This window comes from Periplaneta americana, chromosome 15 (genome assembly GCF_040183065.1).
Source record: "Periplaneta americana isolate PAMFEO1 chromosome 15, P.americana_PAMFEO1_priV1, whole genome shotgun sequence".
Lineage (NCBI taxonomy): Eukaryota > Metazoa > Arthropoda > Insecta > Blattodea > Blattidae > Periplaneta > Periplaneta americana.
The window spans coordinates 121,282,786-121,301,605 of NC_091131.1; the positions used below are offsets into that span (position 1 = coordinate 121,282,786).

An 18,820-nucleotide genomic window follows, 5' to 3' on the forward strand; every position below is an offset into this window, starting at 1 on the left:
CCTCCTTTATGACATTCCATCCGAGGATATGAATGGATAAAATATACAAAATAATTCCAAAGGCTATAGCGTTATTTCTTAAGCCCATGTTTTGAACAACAAGTCAAACAGTTTAAGAATCTCCTTTCTTATTTTGGGTGAGCAAATGACAACTTAATTGCTTATATTCAATAATATATTGCATTACTAGTTCGTAGTGTGTCAAATCGTCAATAATGTGCTCTGTTTCCACAGTAGAGTGAAAGCGCACTCCCTAATAGCCCTTTTTGCCACTTCCCAGGCAGGAAATAAATTGCTCACCCAGAAAAACAGAACACTAGATGTCAGCTGTACCATTATGAAATTAATTATCTAATTGTACAATAAATACAAAATTGTGCTTCTACAATACAATGTCTAGCCAACTAACCAAAGACAGGTCTGCACCTCACAAGTAATATCAACAATGCGCCACTTATGAGGCAATTAGGCCAGGAGATAATGGGGTAGGGTAGCCAGTTCCTTGTGAAGTGAAATTTTTGGGATCTCAAGTAGCTACATATATTAGCTTCTTAACTTCTATGATAAAATGTCTAGCTTTCATTAATCAGGTATTCTTGTCGTACTTTAATTTTTATTGTAATTGTAATTGTAAATTTAATATTAATTGTAATCTTATTGTTCATGTTATAGTTGTAATCCCCTGGTAGAGGGGCAGAGAAGGCCTGACGGCCTTATCTCTACCAGGTTAAATAAATAAATCTAATCTAATTAGTGTAACTCAAAATTCAACATACAGTACCTTAAATTTTATATGCTCGTATCAAATTAACTGTAAAAATTATGGATAGAAAAAGTAGGGCCTCAAAGACAATCTTGACATACAGGTACATACTAAGAGAGAAAAGATCAGTCACCTGATGTGATAAAGTAACTAAAAATTTCACCATAAAGATGTGGTAACAGAAAAGGAATGTCATGAATAAGGAAAGGAAGAATAATTTTATTTAAAGAATTGATAAAACTTTTTAGAGCAAATTTATTGATTTATTTCCATGTACACAAAATTTTTCAAGATTAAGGTATATGTATCAACTGCAAAATCACCTTACATTACTTTTTTGCAGCAGCTGTTTCATCTTCACGTTGGTATGCCTGAAGAAGTTCTTGTTTCTTCTGACTTATTCTCTCCTCACGTCGTTTCCTAGCTTCCTTCACCTTCTGTCTTCTTGCTTCCGCTTGATCACTACAAAAAACAAAATGAAAGTTGCAGATAAACATGAAAACACAGTTTTAACATTCTTTAACAAACTATAACTCACTTCAACATCTTCGTCCTGGCTTTTTCTGCCTTTTTCTTGTGAATGAATTCCATAAGCACACGCTTGTTCTTGAAAACGTTACCTGAAACACAAAATCATGCCATGAAGATAGAATGGACCCTTATTACAAATTACAGACTTTTTGCAACTGTTACCAATGTGTATTTATATTTTTAATTTATTTTCTTCAATTACAATCAAATAATATAATAATCTGTGGCATTACAACCCATGAAGGGCCTAGACCGACCAGCCAGCTGCTGGCCTCACGCCCATATGCCAACGCAGAGCTGGACGATCATCCAACCAGAATGGAGGTATCGTGTGGTTAGCACGATGGTCCCCCCAGCCGTTATAGCTAGCTTTCACAACTGGATTTCGCTACCTATCGTAGCTCCCCAAGTGCATCACGATGCTGGGTGGGCACCGGTCCCATACACTGGCCGAAATTTCATGAGAAAATTTCTTTCCCCATGAGGACTCGAACCAGCGCGCATTCCATAACGGGAGTCCTAGGCAGGATGCCTTAGACCACGATGCCTCGGCATGGTACATTACAATCAAATACAATACACAAAATAATTTGTGCATCTAAACAGGAAGACAATTGTCCATTTTTTTGCGTTGCACAAAACATATTTTTATGATCCCATATTCACATGATATACGTAGTTATTCATATAGTGTTTCTATACTGTTATTAAAAGAACAGCTGACGTGGTTTGGTAGTGGTGCTGCCAGCTCTATTGGAGAGCCAACAAGCTGTTTTAAATGTTTACACAATAGGTTCATGCACTGTAAGTTCAGAAAGAATAATTTCAAAACGGAATTTTCCACAAAATGTAAACTTATTTACTCTTGGTCACCCTTTCCTTTGCATGTTAATACTAGTTAGCTTGTGATACAACTGTAACAACATCTGATAATAAAATTAGCAAAACACAAACTCTGATATGTACAAAAACCCATATTTAAAAAAATGTATTACAATGAGATTCGAGGCACTAACTATATTAGATACTTATCAAGCAACCAACAATACTGATAGCAAACCATTCAAAGGAAGAATAATTTATTATGGGCATTTGCTCACTGATACAAATGATCTATAGGTGAAATAGATATAATTCTTTTATAATACACCAACATTACATAGTCCTGTCTGACTTTTAAATGAAGTGACGAGAAATGAACATAGATAGTGAAAGTACATCTGGAACTATGAGCGAGTATAAGTAAGATAAAGAAATGTTGCTTTTTGCATTATTTCTATAACGGCAATGGTTGGATAAATTCTACATTAACACTAGCATACAGTTTCGCCAGTATCCTGAAACTTCCGATTGTAAATAGAAATAGCTTGGCCAGTATCAGTGAGCCATTTCGCTACTGACTGCCTGCTGTGTTACACATGGACCATTTCACAAATAATGTGACACTAAAAATACATATTTCGGAACTAAGGCACTATGTACTAACCACTAAATAAGTATTCAGACTAAGGTAACTCAATACGTTTCAATCAAATTTAAAAAAGACAAATTCAGTTCTCTACACTTCCTATTTAGTTAATGTTGAGTGAAATAAATAATTTTTAACTTTAACTTAAGAGTTTAAGTACAACAATATAATATACTATTTTACTTTCCAACAACTCCTTTGTGAAATTATTGATGATGATGATGATGATGATGATAATAATAATAAAACAGAAAGGCCTAATTTGAACGACATTTCTGAAAGATCTTTAAAAACTTTACTTCCTACGAAGATCAACATTCTGTGAATAACATGAAATATGGATCTAGAATGACAATCTTAACATTCTGGCATAACATCACAGAGAAGCAGCAATATCCCTCCAACTATACCTGTCATTTCTATTATTCAGACTTATATGGGAGAATGGGGTAATGTTTGCAATTTATTAAATATATTAAGAAAGCAAAGGGTGTAAATTTGGGAAATAACATGATTCAGCATATTTAAAGCTCACCACAACTTTGCATAAATCTTCTGTTCAAAGCATATTTGTTACGTCTAGGAAAATTGAATGTGGCACATATAACATGTCTCTTTAACAATACATAAGACAAACATGTATGAACATAATGGTTGTGAGAAAGATTAGCACAAAAAATGCATTCCTCTGCCCTTCAGCGTAAAGAATCACGCACTCTTTGAAACTGACCTGGTTGTTCTTGATAACCAAAAGTCTAGGGGATTTAGATTTGAGGAACGAGCAGGCCAAGGTGGGGGGCCTCCCCAATCAATCCAACGGTCCTGAAATGTCAGCGTCAGGTGTTCATGCTCATTGCGGAAAAAATGTGCTGGTGTGCCATCATGCATGAACCACATCTGTAGTCTGCTGAAATGGCACATACTCCAGCAAGGTAGGCAATATGTTAATTAGAAAATCCTGATAACGAGCCCCAATTAATCTCTGTGGTAGCATATATGGCCCTTAATCTATCGCCAAGAACGTCTGCCCATACGTTTATTGAGAATTGGTGCTGATGCCTTGTTTCTTCAAGTGCATGGGAATTTTCATCAGCCCACACATGCTGATTACGAAAATTCACAACACCAGCTCTGCTGAACCCCACTCATATCCGCAACCAACCTTTTCTTTTCAATATTCCATGCCAGGGGTGTCAACTAAGGTATGATTATCTGGTAGTCTGCTGTATTGTAGGGCAGAAAAATGCATTGCCATGAACGGACGTCACATTGAGCACCTCCTATGAATAAGTGTTCAGATCTCAGAATGTGTTGTAGGACCCATGTTTATTAGACATTTTTTTCTTGTTTTGATGCATACTATCACCTCCTAAAATATTGGATACTTTTTTTTAACACCCTAATTTCGAATACACTTCAATCCTGTGAAATGTCTACCAGTTCTTTATGATTTGGTCTGTAACACATCAAAGACTTCTAAGATTAAATTTAATGTAATTGGCTAATAATATGACTGCCCAGTTATGAGTTGCTTAAATTTCTCCATTAAATAAAATATGTATCTTATTGTACACCAATTTGCAATCTTGATCCATAATGTACCAGATACAGACTTACCCTTTGCCTTCATGTACAGCTGGTGGTACAGATGGCGGTCAATCTTCTTAGCTTCTCTGTACTTCTTAAGAAGTCGTCTAAGTACCCTCATACGATTAATCCACAATACCTACCAATTAAACAAAGTATTACAATGACATCTGTAACATATGAGATTGTCAATGGTAATATCACAAGAGTTTTCAGTTTGTCGATAAATTTTCGAGCACATTGTGCTCATTTATTCAAAGGAAATAAAATTCTTGCATGATATTTAATAAGACTATTGTATATGACAAATACATAAGTAATCGATAAAAGTAAGATAATAATGCATATTATTGGATGAGGTATTTTATTTGTCTGCAATGTATCATATTTTCTTTGGTGCCATGGCCTACTGCATTCAAAAAAAGAATCAAATTCCATACAACAGCATTTCTCAAACTATGGTCCGCGGACCACCTTTGGTCGAGTCTGCCCTTGTGGTCCTTCAAAAAAGGCAGAAGAAAAAATAAAATTCAAACGAATTGCGTATCACTCTATAGCTGAAAATCTCAGAGTTTGGAAATGACACATGGCAATCACCTTTCACTTTTCTCCCAGTACTAACATTTTATGAAATTTATCCGTCTACTGACTTCACACTCTACTCTCAACAACAAAAGGGAGATTTAAAGCACTATGAACATGGTGTTTCTCGCCATCTTTTCCTTGCACATCTGGAGCCGCACCTGTAACCCAGCCAGGGACCACCCGAATTCATAACAGAGGACCGAACCTTTTCATGTATTTATGACTTTCTTAAATTTTTGCCGACACCCAGTCTGCAAATTGAAATGGTCACGTACTGTACGTCGTACACCAATAATACAATTCTGAGGTCACAATTTAAAACTTATTTTCCAAGTAAGTATGACGAATTTTCATGGGTTCGTGATCACTTTCATTGCGTTATTGAAAATAACACACTTTCATTGAGTGAAAGAGAACAGTTAATTGAACTCTCAAATGAAACCAGACTTAAAATGAAATTCCAAGTGGAAGGTATGGTTAATTTCTGGACCACATGACAATTGAAAACAGAATACAGTGGACTTCACAATGGTGCTTTAGAAATTATAATTCAGATTGTTTCTGCGTCACTGTGTGAGAAAGGGTTTTCATCACTAACTCTATTAAAAACAAAGTACCGAAATTGACTCGATGCATGTGACGATCTCAGACTCAAGCTTACCAGCATACATCCAAATATAGAACTGTGCAAAACTCGGCACACTCATCCATCTCATTAATGTGAGTACCAACATTTATTTTTTTTAGTTAATAAGTTAAAGATTATCCAAACTCTACTAGCCTTGAATTATTAAAGAAACAAAAATGAATTTTCTTCTGTTAACATTAGCTTAATTAGTTAATACTAATATAAAATTAATTTCATTTAATTAATTCTATTTTAAAATATTAAGTGTAATGGTGTTAAAATATGCTACAAAAATGATAAATTTGCTTTCGAAAGAAACAAGAGTAAGGTGGTCTGGGGAACTGTTCTGACTTAAAAAAGTGGTCCCCACTTCAAAGAAGTTTGACAAACGCTGCCATACAATATTTAAAAATACAACTACCTGGTGATAACTACTCTTAACTATACATGAATGAAACAGCGGAATAATGGAAATATTCATTTTTATTTAATATAATCGAATTTAAAAACATGAAATTTAATTAAATTACAAAAAATTTATGGCAGTGACATACCGTAGAAGTAAATTTAATGGGTGTACCTGATGCCGAGAAAATTGTTGATTAATTTATAGTTTAACAATAAATAGATTCTAACATTCTTCATTGAATTGTACAGACATGCTATAATTTCCACTGCCTTCTAATTACTTACATACCATACCAAGCAGAAAACAACTAGGATTCATCAACAAAATAAAGTGACAATATAATATCGACATTATTGCAGTGATAGATGGCTCTGATTGGTTGAAAAACAGATTCCTAAAGTCCATTAGTGAAATGATACATGACCGAAAATCTTGCAGGTTCCTCCTAGAGGAGCAGGCACACTGAGGTAAATGACGCGAAGTCAAGTACCACCATTGGGGACAGAGAGGAAAAAAAAGTTTATAGTGGGAAATAACTCCCACGTGAATTGCCATGTTAATATTTATTTCAAGACCACAATGAGTTTCTGTTCTAATTCATTAACTGCAGTTTTAATTATTATTGCTGCCCAATGCTCAGGTGAACGTTTGCAATATTTAGAAATGAAGCCAGATGATAATTGATCTGCATAGTTAAGATTATTTTCGTATACAACAGTTAAAAAAAAAAAAAAAAAAAAAAAAAAAAAAAAAAAAAAAAAGAGAAAAACAAAAGCTACTATGTTATGTTGGATGTTTCACTGGGCAGTCATGTCCAGCAAAAAAACTTGTACTACTAGTACTAAATTCCTTGGTTCTTCTGTAATGCAACATGCTCACTGAATAATATATTTCCAGCATTTCATTAGTTCATTCCATCTCTCCTTAATTTTTTTTAGTTGGTTATTTAACGACACTGTATCAACTACTAGGTCAATTAGCATCAATGGGATTGGTAATAGTGAGCTGGTATTTGGTGAGATGAGGCCGAGGATTTGCCTTAGATTACCTGACATTCGCCTTATGGTTGGGGAAAACCTCAGGGGAAAAAAAAACAAACCAAGTAAAAAGCCCAAGCAGGAATCGAATCCATGTCCAAGTGCAACACTGAATCGGCAAGCAAGTACCTTAGCTGACTAAGTTATGCCAGTGGTTCAAATTTTGTTCCCTGACTTGTGGCTCTGTGACTTAACAAAATAATGAGATGGCGTACAGCGTAACTTAAAGTTGTTGTTTTCTAATGCCAGACGTTTGACAATAAAGTTATTTGACCTCTTGCACTCAATATTTTTCGAAGTTATTGCCATGGTCAGCCAACTGAAGCACAGATTTTGAGGTGTTCCGAATCCATTTCTTGGCATAACATAAAGTGCAAACAAGAATAAAACATTGCAAGGCCTGCCCATTACAATAATGTAATTAAAAATTAAATGCATCAAATACGTGGGTATTTCTCACTTAAATTTTATAAGAGACAGTGTGATGAGTCCATAATGCTGTGTCATCTATTGTGCACATAAATACGGCAATTTATAAAGGTTTCGCAATATAATCATTTTCCATACTTATCGTTTTTGTTACCCATTCCCCCAACAAACAATGGATCGAGGTTTCACAGATCCATACCTCCGAAATGTTGAATGTTTTCACATCTAAAAGACACTGCAAAAGCACAAAAACCTCGCACCTTATTGAAGAGTATGAAAATCTAACATGACATGTGCACAGCAAATAGCTCTTATAAAATGGAATTATGTATTGCTTAATAACAATGGTGAGCAACCATTTTGCTTTGGATAAACTATTTGTATTTTCTGAATTCCTACCATAAAGGATCACAGAAATGAAATTTATTTTTTCCAAATCAGGGCCAATTTTTTAACAAGATGTCCAATTATACTAGAAAATTACTGATACGCTCATTATGAGATTATATTATTAAAGTATATTATAGTTAAGTAAAGCCATTTTTATTAATGGTTTAGAGTAAATGAGACATTTCCAAATATATAAAAAATACATGTTACACCAGCTTCTTGTCTATGCAAATGGCGTGAATATGTTAGGAGAAAATCCACAAACGATTAAGGAAAACACAGAAATTTTACATCAAACAAGCAAAGCAACAGGTTTGGAAGTAAATCCCAAAAAGACAAAGTATTTGATTATGTCTCGTGAACAGAATGTTGTACGAAATGGAAATATAAAAACTGGAAATTTATCCTTCAAAGAGGTGGAAAAATTCAAATACTGTATCTTGGAGCAAAAGTATCAAATATAAATGATACTCGGGAGGAAGCTAAACGCAAAATAAATATGGGAAATGCGTGTTATTATTTGGTTGAGAAGCTTTTATCATCCACTCTGCTCTCGAAAAAGCTGAAAGTTAGAATTTATAAAACAGTTATATTACCGGATGTTCTGTATGGTTGTGAAACTTGGAATCTCACTTTGGGAGAGGAACAGAGATTAAGGGTGTTTGAGAATAAGGTTCCTTGGAAAATATTTCGGGCTAAAAGGGATGAAGTTAAATGAGAATGGAGAATGTTACACAATGAAGAACTGCATGCATTGTATTCTTCCCGACATAATTAGAAACATTAAATCCAGACTTTGAGATGGGCAGGGCATGTAGCATGTACGGGCAAATCCAGAAATGCATATAGAGTGTTAGTTGGGAGGCTGGAGGAGAAAAAGACCTTTAGGGAGGCTGAGCCGTAGATGGGAAGATAATATTAAAATGGATTTGAGGGAGGTGGGATATTATGATAGAGAATGGATTCATCTTGCATAGGATGGGACTGATGCCAGGTTATGTGAGGGTGGCAATGAACTTGTGGGATTTCTTAAAAACCATAAGTACATTTATACATTTTCCTGCAGGCCTATGGCATTACTATACTTATTCCCTTCTAAAGTAATGGCAGTATAAATTAAACAAGCACTCTTTCCTTTATTTATGCTTTCGTCATGTTTATTATACTGTATCTATTTATTTCATTTTACGTGTAAAGAACTATTAAAAAATGGAAAATTATACACTGGAAGCAGTCCCTTCTGATCTTCAATACATAACAGCCTGCAAGAATTCCAATTATAGGTAGCAAATGAAATACTTCACTCCAGATATACACTTCTTTGAGGGGCAGTGAATTTTATTTTCAGGTAACCAGTCATATTATCATGCCAGTTTTCATCCTGAAGGAGTGCTTAGATTTCATTGATGTGAGAGGATTCATACATGATTGTGGTTTGTAAGAATGATGGTTTAGTTTCTTCAATAATGTCATAGAATGGGTATATTAACAAATCAAATACATCCTGTTATATATGTAGCAGTTATATCTTACCAAAACAAAGAAGAAACACTAGGATTAATACATATTACAAGAAAGCTCATCTAGCTTATTTTGGATTTGAAATTGATGACCGAGCAAACTCATGAAATCATTGTGTGATTTGTGTTAATATTAATGAATAAAAGGCGAAAGAAAATCAATGCATTTGGTGTGGCGTGAACCTCAGTAACATATAAATGACCCTCATATTTTAAAGAAATCTCAAATCAACCTACTTCATAATGATAGTTCACTTCCCTCAGTACTTCGTCCTCCCCAATTCCTACAGAAAAAGTTAAAAGTCATATTGAACTTGAAAGCAAATCGTGGCAAGCTAACCTCATGCTAGTAATGTACTTCAATATGTGCAATTCAAATTTATTTACTGAAATGAAGCAAAATAAAAGCTGGTATTTTTTTATGGACCACTAATATAAGAATGGCCTTATGTGAGATAGTTTTCTATCTATGAGAGACTTGAAAAATCTGAGTATATATGGCAAATTTCTTGACTGAAGCTAAAAATTACAGGAAACGTGAAGAGATAGAACATTTCAAAATAATTGTTTGTAGAATGGGTTCGTAAGTGAATTTTCTACATAGGATATACTAATTCTCCAAAAACATTCTTGATGCAAAGTAAAGAGCAGCAGAATAAGATTCTACCATTCCCCTGGTACCAACTTAAAAACAGAGCAAGATTTCCAATACAGTTTATATTGCAATACATCCTTCATTTCACACCTATGAAACAGAGTGTCTGTTTGTTGAATTATTGTTGTTCAGTCAACTATCCGAAGACAGGTTTGAACCTCGTAAGTGAAATTAATAAAGCATCACTCCAGGCAACTAAGCCAGGAGATAATGGGTAGGGTGGCCAGTTCCTTTTTATCTTCCTTGCATACATTGCTGACTAGCAACATATTACACTAATCAGAATTGAGATGTATTAAAGTCTATACAAAACTAGAAAGGTATTGACAGTTCAGAGGCTTCTACGCATCATCATGGTAACTGCTCAAACTAGCCAATCAGAGACCATGACAACAGGCGGACGTTGCAGACTGTTTTGCAGCGAGCACGTGCTTTGTTCGAAAGTGTTGAATCTTCACAGTGGCGTATACTGGTTTAAGGGTCTGGGCTACCACTGACCCTATTATTACACAAAATATATTTTAAAAACCCTATAATAAAATTCCTTACCTATTTATATGTGAATTCCAGACGTCTTGATTGGGACGAAAATACTTTGATGACTTCGTCATTGAAATTACAGTTGGGCCGCTTGCGAAGTTTCTGTAGAAATGACTTTTCAATTGACATCAGTGCCAAGCCGGATAAACGTTCTTGTGTATGAGTTGATCTACAGTAGGATTTTATTCTCTTCAACGCAGAAAATGTTCTTTCTACCGATGCTGACGTAGCTGGTATTGTCACAATTAATGTTGCCAATTTAAGGACTTCAGGAATAACTTGGTTCAGCTGGTTATCATATATGGCAGATAATATTTCATGGATAGGTTTGTTCGAAAAATCAAAGACTTCTGCTGAATATATTACACTTAATTCATTTTTCAAACGTACTTGATCAAAGTGACTGTTATAGGACTGAAATAATTTGTTTAGTGCCTCATTCGGGAAGTTTTCTCTATAAGCAGAAAATTTTTGAGAATCTAGAAGATGTGTGAACTGAAGCTTTCCATAATCAGAAAATCTGTCAGTAATTTCCATGTGCATACGATCTAGTATGCTGTAGTACAGCTGCCTGTATTTCAATTCATCATCTCCTTTTCTTCGCTTTAATGGTGGTTCCATTGTATTGTCTGAAGAATTTTCAGTTTCCATATTACTCCATATGGACGGAAACCCACTACATCTGAATTCGGATATAGTATGTTTTAACTTTGATACGTCTTGCAAGCAGTATGCTATGTCTAGACATTTTGTCTGAAGAATATTGTAGAGCACATCTGTATGTGCAAACACTCTAGCATAGACTTCAAGAAGAAATATATTCTGAAACTGTGTGAAAAAATACAAATATCCTTGAGCCTGCTCAATTACATCATCATCCCAGTTTTCTTCAGAGTCATTACAAATGATATTTTCAAAGAAAGCAGTCAGTTGTTCTCTGTATTACTTTACTGTATTTACAAGCCGAGATGTAAAATTCCATCTAGTTGGTGCTACTTTTGGGAGTTTCTTTTTCATAAATTCCTTGAGTTTTTCTGATCTTTTAGGAGATGATGAGAAAAATGCAGCTAAACCCGACAGTGTTTTGAAAAAAATGCGGCATTCTGGAATGGATAAAGTAGTTTGTTGCAAAACTAAATTGAGAACATGGCTGTAACAATGGACAAATAGTGCTTGAGGATACTTTTCTTGAACTTTTTCCCGCCATAACTGAAGCACCATCGTATGTCTGTGCAATTAACTTATTGCCGACATTGTATTCTGCTATAACACCTTCCACATGCTGAAACAAAGCAGCAGCAGTTTTGCCCGAACTGACATTTGTGAATCCTATAAACTGTTCTTGAACATTGGCAGTACTGTCGACGTATCTTAAAACAGTGGACAATTGACTCTGATTAGAGCAGTCACTTGTTTCATCAACAACAATGACCACAAAAGGTGCTTCTTCTATTTCAGATTTTATGTTCTTTATCATAACCCCACTTATAGCAAATATTAAGTCATTATGAATTGCGGGAGAAGTACCACGGAATACTGTTGAACTCTCAAGATGATTGGCCAGTAAATGGTCAAATTCACTTAAGGAACTTAAATATTCAATATAATTTCCTCTATTGTCTGATTCCACACTCTCATAATGACCCCGAAAAGCCAATTCTTGTTTTCCTAGAAAGCAGACTGCGTTAATAAGACGCAGTAAAATCTCCCGATTTTTTTTCACAAGAGCATTGTGTTGGTTGATGTGTAGAACTTTTTGCTTATCTAGCTGTAAATCAATTCTTATCTTCCCAAAGTTTGCAAAGTTCATGCTACTATAAATATGAGCTTTTGATTTGTCGTGTTTTAGGACTGCCGTTCGAAGGGAGTTCATATTAGAAAACCCCTCTTTTGACCACACATTAGTTTCGCAGCTAAATAACAAACATGGCCAGCAAAATAGTTTAGACAGTTTAGAACTACCACACAACCAATTCCACTTACCATATGATGTTGAAGTGAAATGGCGTGTGTACTCACGCTGTTTTTCTTTTACGTCCATGGACAAATTTAACTCAGGAGTTGGTCTTTCCATTTTCACAATTTCAACTTTCTCGTTGTATGTACGACGGTTAAAAGGCATTTTTAATAAACCTTCTATTACACAGTCATTTTCAACACAAACCTCTCCAGAAACTTGTTCTGCCATTTTTTCACAATATCACTTAATTGGGAAATTAAAAACTTAATAATTCACAATTAATATAACTCTTAGACACTCGAACAAATCACAAATTTAAAATACTGCACTGCAAGAACACAATCACATTAATGAGCTAGCGTACTAAGCATATTGTTGCTTCGCGCCTTCCAAGAAACCGATCACGAGAGCGGCAACTCACCCACCTACAATGCACGATGGAAACAGGAGGGAGCGGGGGGACGGGGAGTTGTGCGACGTGAGCGGAACGGTCATAGGCTACCCTTCGTAGCAGCGGTTTCTCCAGTGATGCCGCCTTGACAACTTGTTTCTTTCGAGAGCAGAGAGCGCATATAAATCTAACAATTACTTTAATTTTAATTACTGTGGTAAAACTAATACGGTAATACAAAATTATTACATTATGTTATATTATAAACTTTTTCTTTTGTAATTTCCTTGGGCTACCACCGGTAGCCCCGGTAGTCCGCAAAATACACCCCTAAATCTTCGTTACTGTGTTACAGCAAGTATTGGTGTTCTGTCGTGGCTATTATTTTCATACATAATTTGTTGTTGATGAAGGGAGAATTAGTTTGAGTTTAGTTTTAAATTTAATTTCGTTGTGAGTGTATTTGTAATGTGATTTATAGTGTCCGTGTGTTTCACTTATACAATGCCGCAAGGCATCACTTCTGCAATTAGCAGCACAAAACGAACCACGGGCTCAGAGGGAGAAAAAGGAATACTACAAGGGACAGCAAGAGGTCTAGAAGTAACAGATAAGGTGCTCCTGTTACAAGTCAGGCGAAAGGAATGGCTTGTAATGTGCAGGACTATTTCGAGAAACAAGATACAATGGCAGGCCTCTTATTCCTGTACAACAGGTGGTAAATAGTATTGCAGAGGCTCTCAAAATAGGAAAGAACATCATTGTTAAAATAGGAAAGGAAAAATTTAAATTGAATGAGCAAGAGGATGGACCTTCCCAACTTAAAACCGCGGGAGAGAAAAGAAAAGTGAAAAAGCAGGTGACAAATGTAGATGCCTTTCAGGAGGATGCAATCCAGCGGCATGTATATTTATATTACCAATGGGTGGAGCAACCTACGTTAAAAAACGCTGAGAACTTCACTTCAAGATACGAATCTTTTCCAGACAGTGTTTCTTTTCTGCACACTGTCTTAAAGAATTCAGATTTCAATATTATTATTATATTAGTCTCGTCAAAGACTGCCATATGATACAAATTTATGCGTTTATGATTTCGTGTCAGCTGCTTAGTTCCGACATGGCAGACAGACGGCACAAAGAGCTGCACTGCACTACCGCACGTCGCTCCCTTTCCGCGTGTGAGAGAAAACTGTCAATACCTTTCTAGTTTTGTATAGACTGTAGATTAAATTGTAGAGAACTCTTTCTCTTTGGCAAGTTAACACAAGGTATTTCAAAGACACAATTCAATACGTATAACACAAAAATTTGCAACAATGTTATCATTATTCTAAAAAAAAAAAAATTCTTACATACTAGGGAAAAATTGAAATCACATGTGTTCAGAAAACTTAATTAAGAGAAGGAATTTTTCCCTCATAAAACAGAATGAAGTTCTAAAACTCATATCAATGTAATATATTTATTACCTTCTGAGGCATACGGGCATTTGCCGTACCCTTTCTCTTTCCAAAACCACAGTGACGCCCTTTCCTTCTGGCCTCAGTGTTTTTGCGAACACGAGCTCTCGAGTGCACTGCAACTGGCTTTTTGATGATGAGGCCATCTTTTATCAGCTTTCGAATATTTTGTCCTAAAATGTAACATAATTATAGTTATAAATAGGTACTAAGAAATATTACCTCTGGGAGTTTTGAAAACAAAAACACAATTTGTTCATTGTATAAGAGCAAAATACGAGAGCTTTTCAAAAAATTTCTGCAATTGTGTCATATTATTTTATTTCTTTGCAGCATACACAAACAAAATACATTATTTTCCCACATAATCATCCAGTTTTTCAATACATTTCTCTCAGCATCCTACCAACTTCTTAATGCCATCAGAATAAAAAGTCTTTGATTGTGCACATAGCCATTGATGCACTGCTGACTTTACGTCTTCGTCATTTGCAAATCTCCTCTAGCAATACTTTTTCATGCTGCACACAACTTAAAAGTAGTGACGTGTAAACAAGGTTCATAGGGTTGTAGCAGCAGCATTTGGAATTATTTGGCATTATCCGCTTACAACATTTAAATTGACTAGCTTCATTTTCTGGTTAAAGATGTTACATTTGCTGTATGTGAAATGGATATATGCCTTGCTTATGTATTTTGCATGTGGAACATATAAATGTTGAAATACTCCGTGTCTCTGTAGCAGTATTATGTTCAACTGGCTGAAGGGTAATTTTAAAGATACGATGGAAAGGTATGATGTCATATCACTTAAATAATTCCCTCAACTAACCCACTAACATTGTCACCTACTTTCTTTATTGGTTAGACGGATTAAATGAGAGGATAGCTAAGGGACATTAAGCTGAGGTATATGACAAGGTTAGTGGGTGGGTTAGTTGAGGGGATTATTTAAGTGATATGACATCATACCTTTCCATCGTATCTTTAAAATTACCGGCTGAAGAATGTGTTTTACTTCATCCACAGTTTGTTATGTACACGTTCAAATGCAACATGACAAGTCTCATGCAGTTGTTATAGACACTAGTAAACACTCTTGAATCTGGTGACCTCCAATTTGGAAACTGTCGACAGTATTTTCTACAAGCAGCATCACAAAAACCGTAAGCAATCACCACATTAATATACTCTGCATGTGTAAAGATGTGCAACGTTATGAACACTTCTAATCCCAAGTTGCTTCAGGTTATAACATAATTGTTTCTTCATCACACCTGCTTCAAAGGCCCACATGCTTGTCATGTCTTCTTCAGAGTATACTTAGGAGGATACTCTGCATGTGTAAAGATGTGCAATGTTATGAACACTTCTAATACAAACTGCGTCAGATTATAACTGCTGCTTGATCACACCAGCCTTAATGACTGCATGCTGGTCACGTACATCAGAGCTGTAAGCAAGCTGCATTGCCTGTTTCAAAGAGCTACATCTGTTCATCCATCAACAGTAAGAAATAAGTTTATGTGAACTTTTCCACTCAGGATGACCAATAGTACAATATGCCAAAACATACATCATTCTTCCTGAGTATCTTGTATAATGCTGCCTTTACAATATACTACTGCAAATAATAATAATAATAATAATAATAATAATAATAATAATAATAATAATAATAATAATAATAATGTATTTCAGAGATTCTACTACTTAAGTCTGGGTCTACGTATGTACGTAGAATGTACGTAAGAAAAAGGTGTCTGTATTCACCATTCAAAGAAGAGTCCTGAAATTTCTTTTGTATAATATCCTAAAAAATCATCTCATAAACTGTGAATAACAAACCCACAGCATCATATATTGTACATTTAAACAGATATCTCAACAAAATGTTTCTGATATGAGGAATACAGAAAGTATTTCCGTCAAAAATCAATAAAGTGAAAAAAAAAAAGGCTACACCACGAAATGTTTGGATTATTTGGAAAGCAAGAAGAAAAACAGCTCATACTCACTTCTTTATCACTCGACAACAAAGACATTACAATTTTTCTACAATTGTTATAAGATGCAAATCGAAAGGCTTGAAAAATAGATGTCATGAAAATTAGATGTACCTATACCAACTTACTTGAATTGGTATTTGCGATCTCGTTGATTTCATTTGGATCAAGCCATACTTTCTTCTTTCCACATCGCATAACAGAGGCTGCAAGCCTCTTCTGGAGCTTCAGGGAACTGTAACAAGGGAATACATACAACTTAAAATATCTCTAAATCATTTCACAGTAGGAAATGAAGCAAATTTATCTCAATTCTCAAAAAAGCAGGAGTATCACAGCACCAGCCAGATCACGAACATAAATAAATTCCCATATGAAACAGGCATGAGTGATGAGGCTGGAGAAGTAGTAAGGAATATATTGTGCTGGAGTACACAATACTGTGCAACTCACATACTGTGATGTGTGAAAAACAGCACCAGACTGATGGAATGTTCAAATCAACTTTTTCGGGATCAGAGTGTAATTTTAGTAGCAGTTTCGATATAGATTTTTTTGCGTTACGAAACTTTATGCTTTGCCTCTTTCTTTGAAAAATAGAAAATTCGGTTGAAAACGTCGATTAATATTACGGGCATCATCAAAGATCAGTGACAGGGGGGAAGCTTCAATATACCGTTACCTCACTAACAACAATTTTATCTTATAATAGTAAAGAGAAAGATTAATCTGTGTTTGTCGAATTCACATCTTCATGCTTACGAAAAGAAAAGTGCCAATAATGTATTTTGTGTGCACGAAGTTGGAATTTTGGAGGAAGAGGGAAAGGAAGGTAACCGTGTTATCAAATTAATCCAAAATATGTACTGGCTAAGGAAGAAAATTTGATAAACACAATTCATAACACATAAAAATTAAACTCATCAAAATCGTGCATGAGTTGATACAGCTGCTCTTACACACATATCTTCTTCTAACATGATTGCTTTGTTTTTGCTTTTGGTTACAAATAGTGTGAACAGTCACTAAACAAAAGCATATATAGAGCTTGCTTTAATAATTAAAGAGAACAAAGATCAGACGAAATATAACTGTACTGGACTAACGAAGAAACAATTACGAGCCTTATGATGAAAAAAGTTTAACGGAGACATTTTTGGCAACAAAGGGCAGAGCAATCTTTATAGTCTTTCTGCTTTGCTAATTGACAAATTATAAATTATGAACACCACTTCATTTGAAATAAAGCAGCAATGTTGCGATATATGACACAATAATATGGCACCAAATATCTCACTCATAAATATTACACAGTTAAAAGAACCAACATATTTTCTGAAAATACAGCATAACTGGCAGACGTAAAATTATGGTACTTTTGCATACACAATATGTCAAATTAGCCTATGATACGGTGGGCACCACTAAGGCTGATATGCACATTATAAAATGCTTACTTACAGAGAGATATTTGTTGCATGTAAGGTTCTGAGTGCTTGTCTGCGTTTGTCGAATGCACATCATCATGCTTACAAAAAGGCACTTTTCAGTGCAATAATTTATTTTGTGTGCACAAGGTTGGAATTCTGAAGAGGGAAAACGAGGAATCCGTGGTGTGAAATTTATCCCATTCAGCACCGTCATAATAGGCCTAGTTTCAGTACCCACATTCTTTCCAGTACAAAAAAAGGATATTTGGGTAACTTGATCCCTTGTCCTATATTACTCTTCAAATTAAAGAACACGGCAACTATGCAAACTTTTTCTTCAGCAAAAAAATCAAAACTGTTGAAATACTTTTCTTATCAAACCGTTACATCTTAAAAATTAAATACAAGTTAAAGCTGCTTAATCGGAAAGTCGCTTAATCAACATAAAATACACGCCTTGACAACATACTTTCGTTGCCGATCGAAAGAGATAGGTTATTTTGCCATGTGGTGTAATTGTCCTGTATAAAATCGAACTCTTACAAGTTCTACAAAAACAGAGAATGAAAAATTGTTTTTTAAACTAACTAGTAGAGACACTAAACTGTCTTTATGTTTATGTATAATAAATCAATAAAGGAAATAATAGCACAAACTTAAAAATATTAACTTATCACTTTACCTCATCCTCCCACCGTTCTATCCTTACGTGGTAGAGATCACAATATGGCGAAACCACTATTTTGTTCAAAATAAATACTTCGCAATAATTTACTTCGTACCTGAAATACAGAAAAATATAAATATAGTCATATCAATTAACAAAAATTATTATTTTAATACAGTTAATATTTATTAAACAAATTTTAAATTAATATTACAAGGAAAACTTTGAAATGTACCATCAACTCAGACGGAAGCAAAGAGAATAGAAATTAGAATGTTTGTGATCATTCATTGAGGATCCGTGCGTTTTTTTTTTAAAGCGCATCGTGCCTTTGCTGCAGCAAAATGAGGGTCGAAAAAACG

At 34.9% G+C, this 18,820-nt stretch overlaps 1 protein-coding gene across 1 annotated transcript; it reads right to left on the minus strand.

Moving 5' to 3' along the window:
- Nucleotides 1–998: 998 nt before the first annotated feature.
- RpL19 (ribosomal protein L19) lies at nucleotides 999–18,569 on the minus strand. The gene is made up of 6 exons (XM_069848082.1): nucleotides 18,474–18,569; nucleotides 16,490–16,596; nucleotides 14,365–14,528; nucleotides 4,380–4,488; nucleotides 1,302–1,383; nucleotides 999–1,225 (listed from the first exon to the last, which is right to left on the minus strand). Exons 1-6 carry the CDS (start codon nucleotides 18,476–18,478, stop codon nucleotides 1,093–1,095), a joined length of 600 nt encoding a protein of 199 aa, XP_069704183.1. The 5' UTR covers nucleotides 18,479–18,569; the 3' UTR covers nucleotides 999–1,092.
- Nucleotides 18,570–18,820: the final 251 nt, after the last annotated feature.